The following is a 20,125-nucleotide window of genomic DNA, read 5'->3' as shown; positions in this document are numbered from 1 at the left end:
TTGTTCAGATCTGGAATAGATGTGGTGTTGAATCGGATGCCCCTTCCTTTCACCATTTCTCGAAATGGTCACATATTCGATCTAGTCATATAGCATATATTATTAACTTCCTAATGTGGCAACATGCTTGAATTCATGGGCTTGACTGCATTTTGTGATTGCTTATTAATTTAGCAAAACACACCTGCATATTATATTATATTATTTAATTTATTATATTATAGTCATAAGATAAATACTCAACTTGAACAGAGTACATACCACATGCAACTCGTTCGTGTCCTGGGCGACTATGGTCCCAGGTTCTGAGTTTCTGCATTTCCCTAACGTTGACACTAACGGTCCCACAGCAGAGGCAATAATCCCATTTTGTAGTAAAATATATCATAAAGCTACAATAATGAAGACAATAAAATGCCAGCAGGAGACTGGAATCGTAATAGAACAGTCTAGGAATAGAGCCAAATAAATATGAGAATTCAGTATGTGATTTAAAAAAAAAAATGACTATCAAATTAGCAAGGTAAGGCTAGATTAAATGTTAATTTATCGTCCAAGCTAGTGACAGTTTCTGCTACTCTACACTTCCGCTCACCATCGTCTACGGCACGGCTGGCAGTGGCCGGGCAGGGGCCACCAGGGACGTGGACATGTGCAGTGATGGGAACAAGGCAGTCGGCCCCGTCACAGGTAACTCAGGAAACACCTCTTTCGGAGTCATGATTTGACGATCTCTTGGAATATTTTTCTTTCTTTTTTTTTTTAATGGGAAATAGAATTTATAGATTATGGTCACTCGTCTGTTGTCTCAAGCAATTACCTCTATTCCTTCCCAGAAGATAAATTAGGTACTATTTTCGACAAGGGATAAAAATAGGTAATATCTGCAAAATCCCTTTGAAAAGTTTCTTTTATCTAGACTATTTGCTGTTTTGTAAGATTTCCATTATAGAATTTTTTTAAATCCTTACCTTTCAGACTTCAAATGAGAAAGAAAAAGTTGTGTCTGGCTGTCTCTGTACTGCAACTATTTTAAGTAAATTGATGGAAAAGGTCGGAACTCCTGTCGTGGTGGCGGGCACTTTGCCTCGGGTGGCGGTCACCTCTCTCTGTTATTTATCCCCAAAGTTAACATGGACTGCCCCGGTCCTGGAGTCCTGCACTGTTCAGACACTTGGTTCCCCTTCTGCAGGCAAAGGACAGGAACAGGAACAGGACAAGTGATACCAAGATATTTCCTGGCTCTGGAAATAAAGGGACGATAAGACCTTGTGGGCAGGTGTGTATTTGTTGGTACCTGAAATTCTTGTCATTGAAATGAAGACAATCGATGTAAGGTCCATCCCAGAGAGAGAGGAGGCGTTATGCATTTTGGCTGCAGCTGCCTGCTCCAGAGTGGGGTGTGGGTAGGTAGTTGGTGGACGTGTGAGCCACCTGTCACCTAGTCTGCTGTCCTCTCAGGTCCCCGAGGATGAAAACACGCCCAAGTCTGGGGGGCTGGCAGGATGGTTGAGCCGTTATCTGCCCCACTCCTTCCCCGAGTTCGCACACCTGCTTTTCCAGAGAAGGTCCACTGAGGCGGCTGCAAGGTGTTGGTTTCGGCGAGAGGTGATGTTTACAGTTATATTAGAATGGAATTCTGACCGGAACAGATTCCCTGGGGAAATGGTAAGAAAAGGAAACAAATTCCTTTTGGTCGTAGGTGACAGAGGAAGGAACACTTCAAGGAGAAGCTGCGTGGTCCAGTTTTCCAGAGGACAGTAATTCTCCATTAAAAACCCTGGTCGTCGATTCTGTCTCAGAGAATGCAGATGGACAGATTGATTCCGGCCAAGGATTTGCTGTGTTTCCCTGTAAGAAGTCCCAGAAATGCGGGCTAAGGTAAGACGCAGGATGTTTGGGTGAGGCTGGTGGACCCAAACGTGTAGAATCGAGGGGACTCGCTCTCCAGTGCCACCTCGGCCTGGCCACTGGTCCTTGCCTAAACAGACACGTAAACCTGAAAGTCCCAGCGGTGTCCAAACACAATCATCGGTTCCTTGGGTAAACATCTCTTCTGGACAATTATAAACAAATTACTTCATGTGCAGCACACGAACCGCTGTGGTCTGAAGTTATATTGTTTCTTTTTCCCTCTCTCCATTTTACCATCTCTCTGTCTCTGTCTCCCTCTTTTACACACACACACACGCACGCGCACACACAAACACACACACACACGCACGCGCACACACACACACACACTTTATAAATGCCCGACAAACACATTTTGCTGTCTAAACTGCAAGAGTTTACAAAGATATTTCATCTGGGCATAGAGCGTAAGCACTTAAATGAACAGTCACCGAATTTCAAGTTTGTCAATCTTAGTTTCATGAAAGACATTTGGGATTATAAAAACAAGTCACCCAACCTCCTGTAAGGTATAGTTCCCGTTTCGTAGGCATTAGGATTGTTGAGACTGAATAGATCAAAGCCAAGGAAATGGGAAGGTGGGCTACCTACGCTGTCTGGGGTGGAAGTCTGCCAAATCTGTCCCCTCCCTCTCCTCCACCGCCCCTCGGGGCTTTGTGGCCCTGCACCGTGCCTGGACCCTCCTCTCCATCCCATACCTTTGCATGGTTTGCTTTCCTACTTCATTCAGAGCTCTGCTGAAATGCCAGCTCCTCACCCAGCTTTAACGCGAATTCTCCTGAGTCGGTTTAGCATTAAGTCCTCATCTTCGGTACCTGACCCCCCTCTACGTCTGATCAAGCCCCCATCCCCCACCCTGGACATCTTATAGCCCTTCTGCTCTCGGCAAGAATCCCGTAAGCCCGCCTAGCAAGAACCGCCGTGGCCTTGATCTCCTCAGTGATGTTCTCTCTGACATCTGTCCTGCTGCTCGGGCCTCAGTCCCCACGTGCCCCATGCTTGGAGCTGAGCCTACCTCGTGCCCGTCCTGCAAAGCCCATTGCGGTAGTGCTTCTTGAATGAAGTCTTTCTTAGCATCTTTAACAAGTGTCGTGAAAAAATTTTCTTTAACGGTTCCTCTCTTCCACCCTTTTCTCTATTTCTAGCTATAAGTGCCCTCTTCCCCCAACCCCTGACACACTCAAGGTGGCAAACCTATGCCTAAGATCCTTAAAAATGTATCCATGTGATACTTGGACCCTCTGCAAGTCTGATCATCTCTTACATATTCAGAATCCTGCCCTCAGGCTATGCATTGCCAATAGAAACAGGATAATTTACAAGGGAGCCTTGCTTTATGACATCTCTCTCTCTCTACTCTCTCTCTCTCTCTCTCTCACACACACACACACACACACACACACACTTTCTTCAGGAGCTATGTTCCCAGAAAAGTGATCATTAATATTATCAGTAATAGGCGAAAATAATTTTAAATGCACTCAAGTGCTGCTGTGTTCAGGGACCTAATAAACAGTGTCTTTCTCAGGGGACTCAGTGAATGGCATCTTCCTTCCCCTGCTCTGCTTATGAACAACTGGACAGAGAAAGGAGTGTGGAGTAGAGGCCGAAATATCATCTTTACTGCCAAGAGACGAGACGGGCAGGCGTGGTTTTAGAGTTTTGGCCGAGCAGCCTTTCTCGTATTGGACCCCGGAATTAGGCAAAGGTGCTCACCCGTCAGAGCTGACCCTGGCCTTCTCGGGCCGGTTTGGGGGATGTCAGTGTGGGTACAGATAGATCTACTCCCGAGAGCAGAGTCGAGGCCCATTCTTCTTTATCAGCTGACCAATCAGCCACCCGCCCCACTTCTGCGGGGCCCAGTGAGTACAGGATAGAAAAGATGCGAAGCATGGGATTTAAAAAAGCGTCTTCCTTCTAAGATCAGGGTCCACTATTTTGAAGAAGACACAAAGTGAATATTTTGGTCCCCTAATCAGTTAGGTGCATAAACCATTCGACTCAGTAGCTTGGCAGACACAGTCCAACTCTGTCAGACTCATTTTCTTCATTCACGAAATGAAAGGATTCGTGATATCTAATGTCCCTTTAATTGCTAATATACTGTGAATACTTCTCCCCGCTGGAAAATGGCATTTTATTGTTAAAACTCTACCTTGAAGACACTATCTAGAAGGAAGAAATGACAAAACAAAACAAAAAAACTAACAAACGAAACAAAAGCGAAGACAGAGGACAAACTGATGGTTGCCTTAGGGGACGGGGGGAGGCTGAGAAAGTAAAGGAGACAATAGTCAATCATATTGCGATAAGTTTGTGAGCGGCAGGATTACTAGACGTAGTGAGACGATCGCATGGTACAGTATATAAATGCTGAGTCACCATACTGTACACCTGAAACTAATATAATATTTATACCCACTATACTTAAATAAAAAGAAAGAAAGCAAAGACGTGTTTTACAGACAAGTGCGTTCGCCCACACTTTCTCTGTTCGTAGAGGTGGGAGGGCTGGACTGGGGACGTCTGTTCATCTCGGGAATTACATCTAAAACAAGGTCATTACCAGGAAAGCACAGCACATATCAGAGCATTGCCCGCTTTCCAGGTTTGGCACGCAAAAGAGGTTGAATAAAATAAGTCCGCGTTTAGTTTCCCATTCCACGGCACTGACAGCTTCTCTTTTATCGACTGCTAAACCTTATCCCAAAGCTAAACCAAGCTGATGGGGTTTTCTGTTGTTACTTTGTTTGAAAGAGAAGATCTGGCTCCTTTTCAAATACTCGAGTTCGGTCCAAGTGCGAACGAGAAATAAAACAATTGAAAGTCAAACAGGAGGGGGAGGAAGGGGAGGGAAATGCATCCGAGGTCTAGAAACTGGGCCGGGCCCTGGATGAAGGACGCCATGCTGGTGGAAGAGGGAGCGTGTACTGTCGTGACCTGACATATTCACTTGCACAGTTGTCGGAGGCTTTCGCGAAAGTCAGGTTTAAATATTTAAGTGACACGGAGCACATCCTGTCAGAAACAGACCTAACAGGACAGCTGCATTTACACGTCTCACGTCTGCAAGAACCCTATCAGGGGCTTTGCACATTCTTAAAATTGTCTGCATAAGGTGGGATTAGTCCCCTCATTCACGGAGGAGATATGAGGGTTAGGAGAGCCTTGTCCATCGTTCGAGGTCACATAACGGATAAGCGATAGACCTAGTCCTTGACCCTAGGTTCGTCTTGCTCAAAAATGTGTGCTCTCAACCTCAAAGCTAAACCATACAAGCAGCAACAGGAAAGAGAGGACCTTACTTCGTTTCGCGCTCTCTGATGCTCGGCGTCCGCTCCATAGCAACGGTTACCATGTGCATCTTGCTTCCCTTTGTGTCTCCTGTGCTCAGCACAGCGCCTAACACATAGTAGGCCCTCGACAAGTTTTTGTCGAACGGTGCATTACGTGTTTACAAAGTCTCTCTCCTTTGCTCGTGCTCTCTCATCCTATGACCAACAATTCAGGAAATAAAGTCGAAAGTAGGGATCGGAAACCATCATGTTACTATGTTTCAGACCCCCTTCCCCCAGCTATTACTATTTGTGACATTTCCCCCACCCCCAAATTGGACCGAAACGTAGATGTGAGAACATTCGGACCTGTAGAGAATTTTTATAAGCATTTATCTGAGTCAAACGGAGGATACGCCTGGAAGCTAGATCTCAACAGAATGAGGAAAATGCTCCCAAGAAATGACAGTTTGCAGTTTTCTTCTCTGCAGTTGAGTAAGGAAGATGATCGGATTGCAGGATGGGTGAAATCATGTGTCCCCCCGAGGGTGGTCACTGTTTAGAAGAAGGGGTCCGAGCAGGGGCCCTAGACGATGCACAAAAAAAAATGCACAACACTGACTTAAGGTAAAGATGAACCTTTTACTACAGACGTTATATGCTTGGGGCGTGGCCACCCACTGTGACCTGCTCAGCTAGGGATTTATGATCGGATCGCCCTGTGAGGTTACTTTCCATTGAATCCCCTGTTATCCACAGAAGTATAACAGAGAAAAGTGAGAACATCATAAATTATTGTTTGACAAATTTAAATGGACACACCAACGTAACTGGCCCTTAGATCTAGATGCGGAAACTCACAGCCTCCCCAGAAGTCCTCTCGTGTCCCTCACGGTCACTAACCCCAGCGAGGATAACCAGTCCCACACTCCAGACTCTTCATAAGGAAGATTAGTTTCGTTGGTTTTTAAACAATTACATGGAAGGAACAGCGCCGTGTGGACCTGTGTCTGACTTCTTTTGCTCGGCGTTGCATTGTGACATTCGCTTGGGCTTTGAGGGCTGTAGCTCAGGACCTGTCATTCTGTCTGCTCGGCAAGCCCCAGACTCACACTTCCCCATGTGGGAGAGGCAGCTTCTCTAACTGACTTTTGGGGCGCTACGAGCCCTCAACTTTGAAAAGCAGCAAGACCCTTCTTAAATATGCTTCTCAGGCCTCATGTGCTGCTAGCACGGAAAACTGAGACGCCTCGGGAATGACGGTCTCGTTTATTGGCCAATAATTCGATGTGCGATCGGTGAAGTCAGGCTCGGAGAACTAGTTCTTCTGATTTTCCAGGCGAGGAGCCAAGGCTTTGAGGCTCCTCGGGAACAGCCACGATGTCTAAGTTCAAGGTATTCCTTAATTTGCAGCATCTCTCCAGCCACCGCGAGAGTTCCTGGCCCACCCAGGCTCCTGAAAGGAGAGCCGGGAGCTTCGTCTAGATGGACCAGCTGGCAACGAGCACGCTGTTGTTTGGGAGACGTCGATATTGTGGTATTTGATGGAAAAAGGCTGTGAACGTTTTTACATCTCAGAGCGCTGAGTTCCCTCCAGCTGCATGGCCTGGTAAACTTTGGGGGGATGGTCTAAGGACTGTGGAGCCCAGAGCCCTGAGTTCTTGTCCTGTTCTTGTCACTAATTTGCTGCGAAAATTTGGGCAAAGTACTTTGTGTCTTGGACATTGGTTTCCTCCTGGGGAAAAAATAAATCAGAATATAAGACTCTGATCTCTGAAGCGTCTGTCTTTTTTTTTTTGGTGGCTGCTGATCCCACTTTTCTGCCTTTCCTTATGCCTCTCCAGCTTCATGGCTGTTAACCCCCATCCATCAAGATTGTCTGCCGTGTCTCTCTTCCACCAAAGCTTTTAGAATGACACGCTTCATACGCATATTGAGACCTGTCGGCCTCTGTGTTTGAGGCTGTGTCACCCTGTGCTGCTGATGTTATTTCGTAAGTCTCCTCCCTTTCCACACATCGACCTCCAAGCATCCCTTCCACCTGTAAGTACAGATCATGATTCACTCTATTCTGTCCTAAAAGACGCTCTACCCTGCTCACCCCTCAAGCCCAGAGGTGGCAGTCGCTCAGCGGTGCAAGATCCTCTGCTGAGATTAGCGTGATCGGTCGGCATGGTGGGCAGCAGCGAAGACAGGGAGTTGAGAAGCCAGACAGGAGGCGAAGCATTGTCACCTGGAGGCCGTGACGCCTCATGGCAGAGACTGAGTTCCCAGGAGACCTTTGGGTAAATCTGAAAGAATCAGTTTTTTTTTTTTCTCAGACCTATTCAATAATCGTGTCGCCCCTTCAAAGACATTTAGCTCCTATGAGATAATCTGTTTTTCTTCCAGATCCTTTGTTTCCCTTGCCGACGTCCAAAAGTTTTCATAGAATTGCGGGGCGCTGAGGGAGCGGGAACAGGGTGAAGCCATGAGACTATTTAACGGTGAGGCTTACAGCTTTGGAAGCTCGTATTTTTGTGTGTTTTGAGTTCTTCTCTTGGCGGTTCTTGTGTAAAATCATTAAACTATGGGGACACTATCCCTACCAATTCCTTGAATTTATTTAGGTCTTTATATTTTATTTATTATTTTATTTTTTGTTAAATTTGTTGGGGTGATATTGGTTAATAAAATTATATAGGTTTCGAGAGTACGATTCGATAATACATCATCTGTATATCGCGTTGTGTGTTCACTCCCAGACTTTATGCTTTATAAAGTGCTTTTATATGTATTCTGTGCTGACAAAAAGAAACTCTTGTATGGCAGAAAGGTAGGCATTGCCATCCCCATTTACAGACACAAACCTTAAATAATATATATATTATATGTTACATATTTAAATCTGCTAAAATGCATGACTAACCTGGCAATATTTCTTTTAAAAAAATTCTTAGAGAAGAAAAAAACAAAACAGGATGAGTAATTGAGTTATTCTATCATTCTTTGTGCCTTAGAGCTTTGGTTTTATGCTTTTTGGATATTTTGGGGGGTTTCGAGGTGAGAATTTTCCAAATTCAGATTCTAAGAGAAGACTCTCTGAATTACCCATGGAAACTCGAACCCCTTTGAAGGGCTGCCCCAGTGGTTCACAAACCTATCAGAAACAACGCCCTCTTTTTTCTATTTTGTAATGTCCCTTTTATTATTCTGAAGTAAAATTCATTGTATAACTTACCTAATTAAAATAAAATCAGTGCCCTAAAACATGGAACGGAAATAAAAATAAATTACAATAAATGAATGCATATTTAACTACATGAATTTTAAATAAAACTACATGGAAATGCGTAAGAAAGTCATCAGAAGCTTCAATTATGTGTCGACTCACTGTAAAAGTGACAGCTATGACTAAATCCGGTATAAACACTTTGTATGCTAACACTAGCCGATGAGGAGCATTTCCATAGGTAATAATTTTCTAAAATAATAACCAACTCCTGGCAAAGTTCTGACATAATAATTAGTAAGAAAGCTGCATCCTTGGAAAAGATCAGGACATTTTTAAGTCATACAAAATAAGTGTATATGTGTAATGCAATTGTATGCTAGGATTAGGTGATTCTAAACACATCTTTTGTTCTATAGGAATGATGAATTTTTGTTGCTACATTGTCCTATGTGTGATTGAGTACCTAATATGCTGGGCTCTGGTCGGTGAGTGCCGATAGCATCTGCCAATCAAAAATGTCTCTGCAAATATCTAAAACAATCTAGCAGTGGAAGAATTCTTTTTGTAAACCTCTGGGCTATATCCTTAGTGACAGAGGGAACCGCAAAAAAAGAGCTAAAGGCAAAAATTTGTCTGACTTGTTCTTGGTGGAAGGAATATAACTGTCTCTTGAGAAATCTTAGCGATAATCTGTTCCTCACATTCATTTGGGACTTTGATTTATACTCTGCATGGTACAAAAAACTAAGAAAGTGGTTTAATTTAATATGGTCTCAGGTTGGTGGAGATCCCATGCTTATGGAAAAAATGAAATATAATATATATTGACGGAGGGGACATTGCAAGATGAGTAAAATGTGAGATTATTCAATAAATTAGATCACTCTTTGAATCAAGTGATTGGAATGTAAATCCAACCTTCTGTCTCCATGGTTTTTGCTACTGTACACAGTCATTTCACTGGTGCTTACAAAACGAGATTTAAATACCATCATACGGGCAAATACCTGGACAGATACCTTGGCAGTGTGCAAAGTGGGCAGTGAGAGCTGGCTGCCCGGAGGTAGGCAGGCGATAAGGGGGTGAGCTGTCTATAGAAAATAACAAAACAATAGTAAAATTGACTGAATGTTGGTCTATCTCATTATCGCTGAATGCAGGGAATTCTAAAACATGTTAGTGATAAAATGTCAGTGACTTCCTTGAAAAATTTTTTTTTTCTAAGTTCTAAACAATTGTAGCAGTTACTGTTTTACTCCTATAATGTACACGGAAGCTTCCGATTAGCTCATCTTTCTTGTTTATGTATTTATGAACAGTATATATTTGTTTATAGCCGCTGTATTGTATTTCAAAGTAACATGGAGATTACTTTCGAGAACTCTGCATTAGAGAGTCAGTGTCCCACCGGATCACTGGCCATCTTCTTCCTCCGTCTCATCCACTTCTAAAGTCCCATAGTTTAAAAAGAATAGACCAAGATCATGTTCAGATCTTTCAAGTATTCATCTGCGAGGAGGAACGGCTGGACCATGTGCGTTTTCAACCTTCTTTCCTCCAACCTTGGAATTTTAATTTCTGCCCTTGGAGGGCCTCACAATTTCCCTTCTCTAGCCCAACAGGGTTTACAGATCGTCCCAGGCCACAAGAGTCTTCTACATATCTTAAGAGAGCAGAAGCTTGTCCTGAGGGCGTTGGTTATTGAGCAGGACAGAGGTTAGGACAGAGGATAAGACAGACGGAGGGGCGGGTTCCTTTATGTCAGTAAGGAAATCTGACCCGCGGCCCTAAGGGCCTCCCATGGTGACTCACAGTGGCCTAGCATGAGATTTGTTTATTCTTGGGCTCATTTTATCACTCTAGCCCTGGGGTTATTTAAACTCCTAAAAGCTGGTAGGTAGTAATGGTTTGGGGTGCCAGGAAAAGTAATTGGATCAATACACTTATATCTCGTATTACTGCCAAGTCAGTCTGTGGCGTGTGGGATTTTTATGTTATTCTGAGTGTGGCCTAACACAACCAGCTGCTTCTGTGACTTTATTACCCCCCCAACACACACACACATCAGACACTTATATTCGGCCCCACTCTCCTCTGCCCACACCCCCAGCCGCACCCCATAAAGACCCTGCACAGTGTCGCCCGTGCACACTCCTTCCCTAGCTACTTGCTTCTGCTTTCAGCCTCTCACGTCTTCCCAGGCGTCTGGCTGCAATTAAACAGAACAGAACTCAAATCGTTCTAATCACGACAAAACTTTATCAACTGCGATTCCACTGGGAACTGATTGCGGGGCTTCTCTGTGGCCTTCCACGGAAAAGGATGCCAAGAAGACATCAGATGCCACCTTGAACCAGCTCAAGAGAGAAGAAAAATTGATGGACTTCAGTCAATACATTCTCTACTGTCAACAGCCTACAGTCAGTTAGACCCAGAACAGACTTTCGTGGTGTGGAGAGCGTTGGCCTTGGCGTTTGATGACCGAGGCTCAGAGTCCAGCTGTGCCACTTACATTCTGTGCCATGCTGGCACATCTAACATGGGAGCCGTCAACTGCTTACGATTAAAATTCTTTGAGAATCTTCTAAAATTCATAATTTAAAATGGCTTCCCCTCAGTTAATCGCCGTCTCTGAAGACGTGCTCATAGCACATAAAATATCTCTTGCAGACTGTCTTTGCTAAGGTCATCTCCTCCCCAGTGTTTGGTTTACGTGTTGACTTTCAGCAATGACTAAGGCCATGAGTGTTTAAAGCAATTATTCCCTTGAAATATACTTTTTTTTTTTCCTGTCGGATAATCTGTCAATTTAATAATATTTTATGAATTTCAAAACCAAATGTAGTTAGACTTTCATAGGTGGCAGCAAGCGTTGGGAATCCAGCTTTGATGTTTTGGGTGCAAATTTTCCTTGACCTGGGTTCTGACAAATATACTGATATAGACTTACTGTCCTGTTTCCCCTCAGTGACAATTTCTATGAGAAGGTACTGCTTTGACCTTTGCAGCCCATTCGGTCAACTTCTCAGAATCTCCCAAGTGACTTTACTAGGTTATCAGTTATTCTAGGAGATCTTTGCCCCTGAAACTTAATGGGCAAACAAAGATTCTTTCTGATGACATTTTCTTTACTTTCATTAGAGACAAATCCTCTATTCATTCTAAATGTTTGGAAAGACTTTAAAAAGAAAAAAAGAAAAAAATATATACAACTTCCTAAATGCGACACCCAAAGATTAAAGAACTACTATTTGTTTTTTGCTGTATATACTTCCAAAATTTTCTAGGCCATCGTATGCATTTTATTAAAATTTAATAGAATTTTATGGCTTTTATTATTACAAAAGTAATATGAGATTATTGCAGAAAAATACGTACAAGTGAAAAGTATCCACAATCTGATACCCAGAAATAAGGGCCATGTAATTTTTGCTGTATATCTTTCCAAACTTTCCCTATGGTTATAGATACCTTTTATTAGATTTTAAATAACTTTTACTACTCTTTCTCAGGACAAACGAAATACGAATTCATTGTAAAAATTAGGAAAGAGACAGGAAGAAGACTAAAAGTTTCCCATAATGTTACTACACAATGATAAGCACTGAAATATTGATGCATATTTTTCTAGGGCTTATTTAGAGCCTCTTTTAACGCCTGCGTATGAATTTTTTTATGTTACAAAAACAGGACGACACCAATCATACTGATTTGCAATTTCTTTTCTTTTCTTTTTTTTTTTTACTCAATGATATTGAGTGACTGTATTCCTGTGTCATTAAATACTTTCCTACAACATAAATATTAATGACTCGTGGCATCGTGTTGAATTACTAGACCCTGAATTATTGAACCAGTTTCCTGACTGGGGGATGTTTAGAACGTTTCTAGTTTCTCACTAGAAACGATGCTACGGTGAATATTGTTCGACTATTTTTTTCACGTGTATCTTTTAGCCTTTCCTGAGGATAAAGCCCTGACGGCAAGCGCGTCACATGTGTAACTCTGTCGAGTCTAAGGTGTGAGTCCTATCTTTTGTGGTGGGTGAAAATAAGGCACAGGCGGGTTAAGGAATCTGCAGGAAAGAGGAAGAGCCATGATTAGAACCCAAGATTATGTTCCTAGGATGTTCCTGCCTGAAGTCAGTTCGATATCTACCTTCTTAATAAAGTGATTAATAAAGGATTTCAGGATGCTAGATGGATATTTAGGGTCAGAAGGGTACCCCTGGACCTCTTGATTCCATTGGTCACTCTGCCCGGAGCCCTTTGGCCTGTTTTATGCCCAGGGAGACCACGTTTCTGAAGAATCTGGAAAAGGCCCCACTGCGTGCACCAGGAGGTGTTCTGCGGAGTGCAGGTCACGCACACACACGTGTATGGTGTGCGTGGGTGTGTGTGCACTCGGGGGCGGTGACTGTCTACCAGGAATACAGCCCTGTCAGAAGGGGCCAGAGAAGAGTGAATAATAACCAGGGGCCTTAGAGAACACAGCCTCGGGGGCGGAGCCTACAATCTCGCCATTTAAAGGGCTTTTAAAAAGCGATTTACAAACATTTCCTATCTTCTTGGGATACGAGTTGTATGGTATTAACTCATTCACACCTCACAAGGTGGTGTTTATGCTCTTACTGGTAAGGAAACTGAGGCACGGTTAAGTAACTTTCCTGCAGAATTCCAGCCAGTGAGTGGTGGAGCCTGGTTCAAACACACGCAAACTGGCTGACAGCCTGTCCTCTTAGCCATTATCATTATGCCATTAATTATGCAAGGACACATTCTCCGATGCAGCAAGGAAGAGTCTTTCTGTGCCTGAAGAGGGGCCGGAGGTCGTGGGTGAAGACATCTGAAGTGCGTATGTCGATGGCACCCGTGGCACCTTAGCATCGGAAGAAGCTCTTGTCTTTTGAAGCACCTTGGAGGAGCTTCATGGGGACAGAAGATGTCGAGTGTTGGGTGTTCAGGGCCAGAAGCAGCTTTGCCAATGCCAGAGACTCTGTCAAAGGCCAAACTACCCCCGGAAGGAGGCGTCACTGCAGGACACGTCAGCGAGGAAGTGGCTTGGCGCGTCCCGAGCCTGCTCTGCTATCTGCAATTTGTCCCCTGTCCTGTGCCATCGTGCAGAGTCACACTCAGCCCAGGAAACTAAAACCACACCGGTTTTATCGCTTGGGCTGCAGGCAGATGCGTTTCCCCAGCCCACGCTGGCTTTGCTTGTTCAACTCGTTAAATGTTATTGTTGTTGTATTCCTTTCAATGTTTCACTGGGAGAGTCAAGATAGTTATAATACTTTTTATTTGGAAATAATTTCAGACTTATGGAGAACTGCAAGAAGCAGAATAGTAAAAGCAACAACAAAACCAAAACAAACTCCATATACTTTTTACCCAGATTCTCTCGTTGTTAACATTTTACCCCGTTTACGCTCTCTCTGTGGACAGATAGTGTTTCTGGCCCTTGTGTGCCCTGGGCACTGTTGCCTCTATCTTTGGCGTGGTTCTCTCTCCAGCCAAGAGTGGCTTCTCTACATTCTCGTGCTGATCAGTATTCAGCTCTGGGAACACCCTCTGCAGATTTCTGGGGTTCTGTCTGCCCTGAGATCGCTCCTGCCTTGTGTTCTGTGCTCCTAATGAGAGCTCTGTTGACGGCCCTGAATCTTCGATCCAGGAGACTGGTGGGCGCTGCCTGGGTTCCCCCTGCCTGTGCCGCTTCTGGAAACTTTCTCCAGACGGTCCGTGAGCGTCACAGAGCGTGTCCCCTTCGTTGTCCATCTCAGTCACTTCTGTCCTTCACTGTCTGACATCCAATATTTTCGGTGCCATTGTTTAATATATCATTTTCTGCCTTTTACCCGTTTTGGCCTGGGGGATGAATCTACTCACCGCTACTCCGTCTTCCCTGGAAGCTCAGGTTAAATTTCGTTTTAAAGGTTTCCTAGGTGTGTCGTATTTGTGATCGGGCATAGGGACAACATGTCTACAAAATCAAATGTAATGAACTGATAAATCAATGCTGATGTGGACTGAGCTACGAGGAAGAGGAACTTTGTCAGGGATTGCTTATTCTCGAGGTGAGGGGGCCATCGCTTTGGAATTGTTCGAGAAAGCGGACGCGGAGGGAGACTTCCTGAGCTCTGATCAACCCAATATCAGTGTACAGTTGTTTTGTACAACTTACTCTTGTTTTACACGGTAATATTATTTGCAGGTGGGGAAGTGAGTCCTGACTATGGCAGATAATAAACCAGAGATTGAATCCATTTTTCTAGTTTATATTAAAAAAAAAAAAAAGGGAGAGATTGCACGATGATTCTCAGCTATGTGATCTCCACTTGCTTTCTTCCCCTTCCTCGGGGTTCATAGGTAGTGGGCGGTGTCCATTAACATATATTTGTCATGTGAATCGAATGAATGAACGTGGAGAAGAAGCTGGGGAGGGATGAGGAGGATTCGAAATAACCCAGCATGCACTGGACTTTTTTTCTCTCCAATGCCTCCAATACATGTCACCAATCCAGAAGCCTGGTCTATTGAATTGTTGCACAATACAGAAATGCATGAGCTTGTGGGGACATAATTTTCCTCACACACGAGGCCACCTGGGGATACTCAATGTGGCCTCGCATTGCCCTGAGGCTGGGCCTGTCCCAGGCATGGTGAAGCCAGCTCTCCTCTGTTATTGGAAGTGCTGGAAATAGCACCCATGGTTCTTGGACCTGAACCCATCGGTCTCTCTCCACTGGATCAGGTTTCCTGGTGCCGACCTAATACCTCCAATAAGCTCGAATCCTACTTTCAAATTCACACTCTTCATATTTCCCCAAAAAGTTTCCTGTAGAAAAATGTGACAAATTTTACTCTTGTCGTCCTTACTAAAAATGTCCCTTTGTAGATAACAATCACATTTCCTATTCAGTTTTCAGCTGCCTTGCCCAAGAGGATATACAAAGTCCTAGCTATAAAACCTACCCTGGCCTGTACATAAGGAGACATTTAATAAGTGTTTAATGGTGATCATGATTTACATTTTGGACCAAGAAGGAAAGTTACTGTCGAAAGAGATGAGCAGTTTACTGAAATGTTAAACAAATATTGGTTTCTTAAAATAACCAATTTCAAAATCCAGCTTTCCTTATGTTTTTTAAGTTCAAACCACAAACGGTTATTCTATTTTGAATCTAATAAAAATCTGAGAATTAAAAAATGAATAATAAATAAAAAAAGAGAGAAGAGAAAGCGATGAGCAGTGCCCGACGAGCTCAGACATACAATGGTTTGGCAGCCGGGTCGGGAAGGGGAGGTGTGCTTGGGCACCAGGAGTCTCAAGGGGAAACCAAACACGTTCTTCTTTGCACTTGACCGCTGATGCCTCAGGACGCATGGATGCAATAACTTCGCCACTTTGTATCGGAGAAACAAAAGTTCTTTTAGGTAAGTATTTTCTTTTATGTCAATACCCCAAATCACCTGTGATACAGACTTAGTAGCTGGAATTCTTGTGTATGAAAAATCAGGTTGTTTACATAACGGTGGATAAAAAAACACCAACCTAACCTCACGACTAAAACTTGTCACAGTGTTGAATTTTCCAGAAAAGTCATGTAAAGCTGTCGTTCATCCATTTATTCAGAGAGTCAGTCTGTTAATAAATTGCTCTGTAGTTCACGCTTTGGACGGCATGTAAAGACGTGGACACAAAGGTCCGTGGACTTGAGTTTGTAAACAGCAGAGATCAAGGGGAAACTGTACTTTGGGATTCGAAAAGACGGTGATTAAGGAGTAATATCATACTGATTATAAACCAAGATTAAATAGTTTAATTCAGCTTCAATTCAGGCATTCCGATGGTGCTGTCGCTTCGTCCACAGATGTGCGTAAGTTCACCCATGTTTAACCCATCGCTTTGTCGCACGCTGCTTGAAGGCATCATCAGCATGAGTCTGGTGCAGAGCCTGACGCACGAGGTGCCTTCTGCACTCCAGGTGCTCAGGTATTTCATGGCTCCTGATGACATGAAATGGCAATCCCCCCTTTTACCTCCCTTCTTCCCCACCTGTCTTCCTTCTTTATCCTATTTTCATGAAGAACCTACTTGCTAGAAGGCACAATATTTGGTGACAGGGATTCAGAGAAAAGCAAGGAGGGTCCCCTGCCCTGGATAGGTTCGTGATTGGTTCCAGAAAACGACAAGCAACGAGATAATGGCAATAAAAGGGAGTAGGTCTGACATGTGAATTGAATGTTTCGAGAGGTCAAGAGGAAAAGCTATTTGTTTAAGGAAAAGAGAGTGGGATTTTCTGATTTGCACGAGCATCGGTTGGTCCTCGGCTAAGAACCGAGATGTCGAGGCCCCTCTCACTGTGACGAGGCATGGAAGAGAGAACGCTGTACGATTAAATATCTACTTTTTAAAGTAGTTTCACTGAGATATAATTTACATATCATACGATTCACTCATTTACAGTGTACGATGAATGGTTTTTAGTTTTTCCACAAATATGTACAATTGTCACCACCAAAAATTTTAGAACATTTTCATCACCTCAAAAAGCAACCTCGTACCCGTTGGCTGTCACTTCCCTGACGCCCACGTCTTCCCCTTCATGGCGCTAAGCAACTGTCACTCTACTTCCGGTCTCCACAGACCTCCCTGCTCTGGACATTTCGTGTGAATGGAATCATACGAAACAGGCTGTTTCATAACTGAGCATAATCCATGTTATAGCAGGTAATGCCACTTCGTTCCTTTATATGACCAAATATAATAGTCTCTGTATGATAAACCACGTTTCATTTCACCGGGCATTAGTCGATGGACCTCTGGGTTGTTTCTATATAAGTCTACTTTTGATCATGACCCTTGAGAGGAGGAATCAACCAAGAAATAAAGCCAGCCTCGTCGTGGCCTTGCAGTATCAAAACTCCAGCCTTTGGTGCTGCCAAGCCTCCCAATCCAGGTCATGCCCCGTGGTTTGCTTGCTCATTTCTCCAGCGTTGGTGAGACTTTAGACTTATTCACTTGTCCACCCCCTCTGTTTATCAACAGAGTTGAGGAGATGGCTTGGGCTCAATGAATATTTATTACATAAATAAAAGTTTGAATAAACAAGTGAATAAATAAATACTGTCAGTGGATATAATGAACATGAATGACTGTCACTGGACTTTGGATTCTGGAACGTGAATGGAAGTGTATGCCTATAGACATACTTACGGTAGTTCATTCTCGAAGCATAACGAAATCCAAAACTCATATGAAACAGCATAACAGAAAAGGCCAGAAAAAATACTGAAATGTGGCATTCCACTTTCGGCAAACTTCAGATACACAGACTCTCCATCATTTGGGGAATGAGAGAGAGATAATGGTCCAATCTCAGCCAAACAGCGCTACTAGACACACGAACAACCGAACTCGACGTGCGTTCCAATGTCCCTTGCGATTGCACTTAAGACCGCATCAATTAAGGGAACTTATCTCTTTGAATCCTGGAGCTCTTGAAAACTGCATAAAATTCAAGCTGGCATTTTCTCCCTTCCCTGATAAGGAAGAAGCATGATCCCATCACACTGATTGCATATTTATTTAGCTCTCAAAGCAGCTGCATAAACATTACAAGCAATATAGCCAAACAGGAAAAAAAATGCATAGAGGCTAAAATCACAGGACACGTTTCTGAAATAGAGCATGCTAGGGGAGGTTGATTTTAATTGAGAGATGATTCAGAAATACGGATCCAGCAGATAGCAAGAGATGATTATAAAACTTCCCCCGCTCCCGCTCAAAAAAAAAAAAAAGTCTTATAAGTCATAGTTTTTGTTCATAGAGCAACTTTAAATGGAGTTTTCTGGTGACAGCATTTCTGCAACCAACAGGACAGACAAATGTCCCCAAAGCCAGGCCACCCAGGACAGCACTTCTGGGGTGAGACACTTCTGGGAGGCAGACAGGCAACTAACTGTCTGTTAAACATCCCTCAGGAAGAGGTCAGATTTTTGCTACCACCTTCCTACCCTTTAGAAAACTTATGAAATGCCCGGATGATCTTCAATATAACCTTGCATAACTTCCTGGCGATGGCAGGTCACAAACATTGTCCAAGGTTGTCCCTTTGCCTTAGCAGTTGATAAGAGCTGGTGCTATCTGGTCATTTTATCAACATTCAAATGCTGGCTCACCTTCGACTAATTTGCATGACCTTGAATAGGCTATTTACCTCTCTGTGGCTTGTTTCTTCCTCTATAAAACGAGGGAAATGACTGTAACTATGTGACAGGGTCAATGTGAGAGTTAAACGCAATAATGCATGTAAAGCACATCAGGAGCATAAACATCGCCCAATAAACAACAGCCTCCCTCGTTACCGCGTTTGCGTGTTGCTGCAGCAAATGTTGCTCTTCTGAGTTTGTCCCGAGCTGTGCCTGGACTAGGGGTGCTCCCAGACAGAAAACCTGTCCCCAGGCTGCACTCTGTCTCTGTTAAGGCCGCCCAGAGGTGTCCCCCAGTTACAGGCAGTGCTATCGAAAAGCTCCCCCTCCAAGCAGAGAAAATGCATTATCACAGAGACACAAATGGTAGTTGAGCCAGCAGACAAATACAAGAGCCTGCCTTAGGATGCCCTTGCTGTGGCTAAAATGATACATGTATAGTAGGAAAACCAATGGACAATCATGGTGCTATAAATATCCAGTGTGGCATTTCAACTGCCTTTTGGATTAAGTGGGCTTTTGTAAGCTAGTCCGCAAAGCTGCACGATATTATCATTCTTCTGTCTTCTGGGTAAGAACCGATTTGTAACCGGAGTGTGCTTTGTTTATGCCTGGGGGACTTAATGCGGCAAGGCGGGTGGGTTAAAGAGAGTATCTCCATTTTACAGGGAAGAGAGTTGAGGCCCAGAGAGGCTGTCAGTCACTCTGACGAGGCTTTACAGAGGCCATGTCCAAACAAGCTCACTAAGACCCTGGCCTGAGATAAAGAGCAACTAATGGCTGCCGGCGAACCGGTCTTCACTGTTCTTCTGGAATGGCCCGCCCATCCCACCTCTCCGTGGAGGGATGTGGCTGTCGCCCTCCAGAATGCAGTCTAACGACTGCAAAGGCAAACGGAAGGAGAACCTTGGCTGGGTTACTGGGGGGAGGAATTTTCTTCCTTGCGCTCCTTTACTTTTTCCAAATTTTCGGCAGCAAACATCTTCTAGGATACAGTAAACATATATTTTTTTTCGGTTGTTCAAAATTCAACCATGTCCTGAAGCCCTTCTCAACTAACCCCATTCGTCGCTAACCATTCCATTCTCTCAGCACTCACGGATGTGGCTCTTGATAATGTGCACCGGACCCTTTCTTTTCTGTTTCTGTTCCTTTCCTTTGTCCTTCCTTCCCTCCTTCTCCCTTTCCCTCCCTTTCTCTTTCTTTTTTTTCTCCTTTAAGTTTATATTATGTAACAGCTTCTGTGCCAAGAGATTTAAATTTACACAAGTGGTAATGAAAACCTCTTAGGTGTTAAAAATTCAAACGATACCAACGGTCATACGGCGAAAATTAAAATATTCTTTCATAGTGTTTTCCTCTCTCTCCAAATTCTGTTAAATTTGGTACCAATTTTAAATCTTCCCCGTGTAGGTACATATTATATAAGACTATGCATTTGTATGTATGTATATTGTTTTTTTAAAACAAATTAACCCGAAAAGTATTTCCTTCCTGCAAAGCAATTGCTTATG

At 43.6% G+C, this 20,125-nt stretch overlaps 1 protein-coding gene across 4 annotated transcripts in view; it reads left to right on the top strand.

Annotated features, from left to right (window-relative positions):
• Positions 1-20,125, top strand: part of LOC120619205 (uncharacterized) — a 47,254-nt gene that overhangs the window by 11,200 nt on the left and 15,929 nt on the right. The window contains exons 3-8 of one of the 4 annotated variants that reach the window (XR_005657405.1): positions 559-690; positions 1,193-1,279; positions 1,462-1,608; positions 1,703-1,881; positions 7,034-7,474; positions 7,581-10,007. Coding sequence is in view for 2 of the 4 variants with exons in the window: in XM_039883432.1 (XP_039739366.1) it covers positions 559-690; positions 1,193-1,279; positions 1,462-1,608; positions 1,703-1,881; positions 7,581-7,620 (585 nt within the window). In the remaining 2 variants the exon portion in view is untranslated. Of the gene's footprint in view, positions 1-558; positions 691-1,192; positions 1,280-1,461; positions 1,609-1,702; positions 1,882-6,602; positions 6,967-7,033; positions 7,475-7,580; positions 10,008-20,125 lie in introns of those variants that run through there. The other 3 variants (XR_005657406.1, XM_039883432.1, XM_039883431.1) reach the window with 3 other exon arrangements.

Source organism: Pteropus medius, unplaced genomic scaffold (genome assembly GCF_902729225.1).
Source record: "Pteropus medius unplaced genomic scaffold, Ma_sr-lr_union100, whole genome shotgun sequence".
In the NCBI taxonomy this organism is placed as follows: domain Eukaryota; kingdom Metazoa; phylum Chordata; class Mammalia; order Chiroptera; family Pteropodidae; genus Pteropus; species Pteropus medius.
Note: the sequence above shows the minus strand (reverse complement) of the source record. Positions and strands in the feature narration are given on the sequence as shown.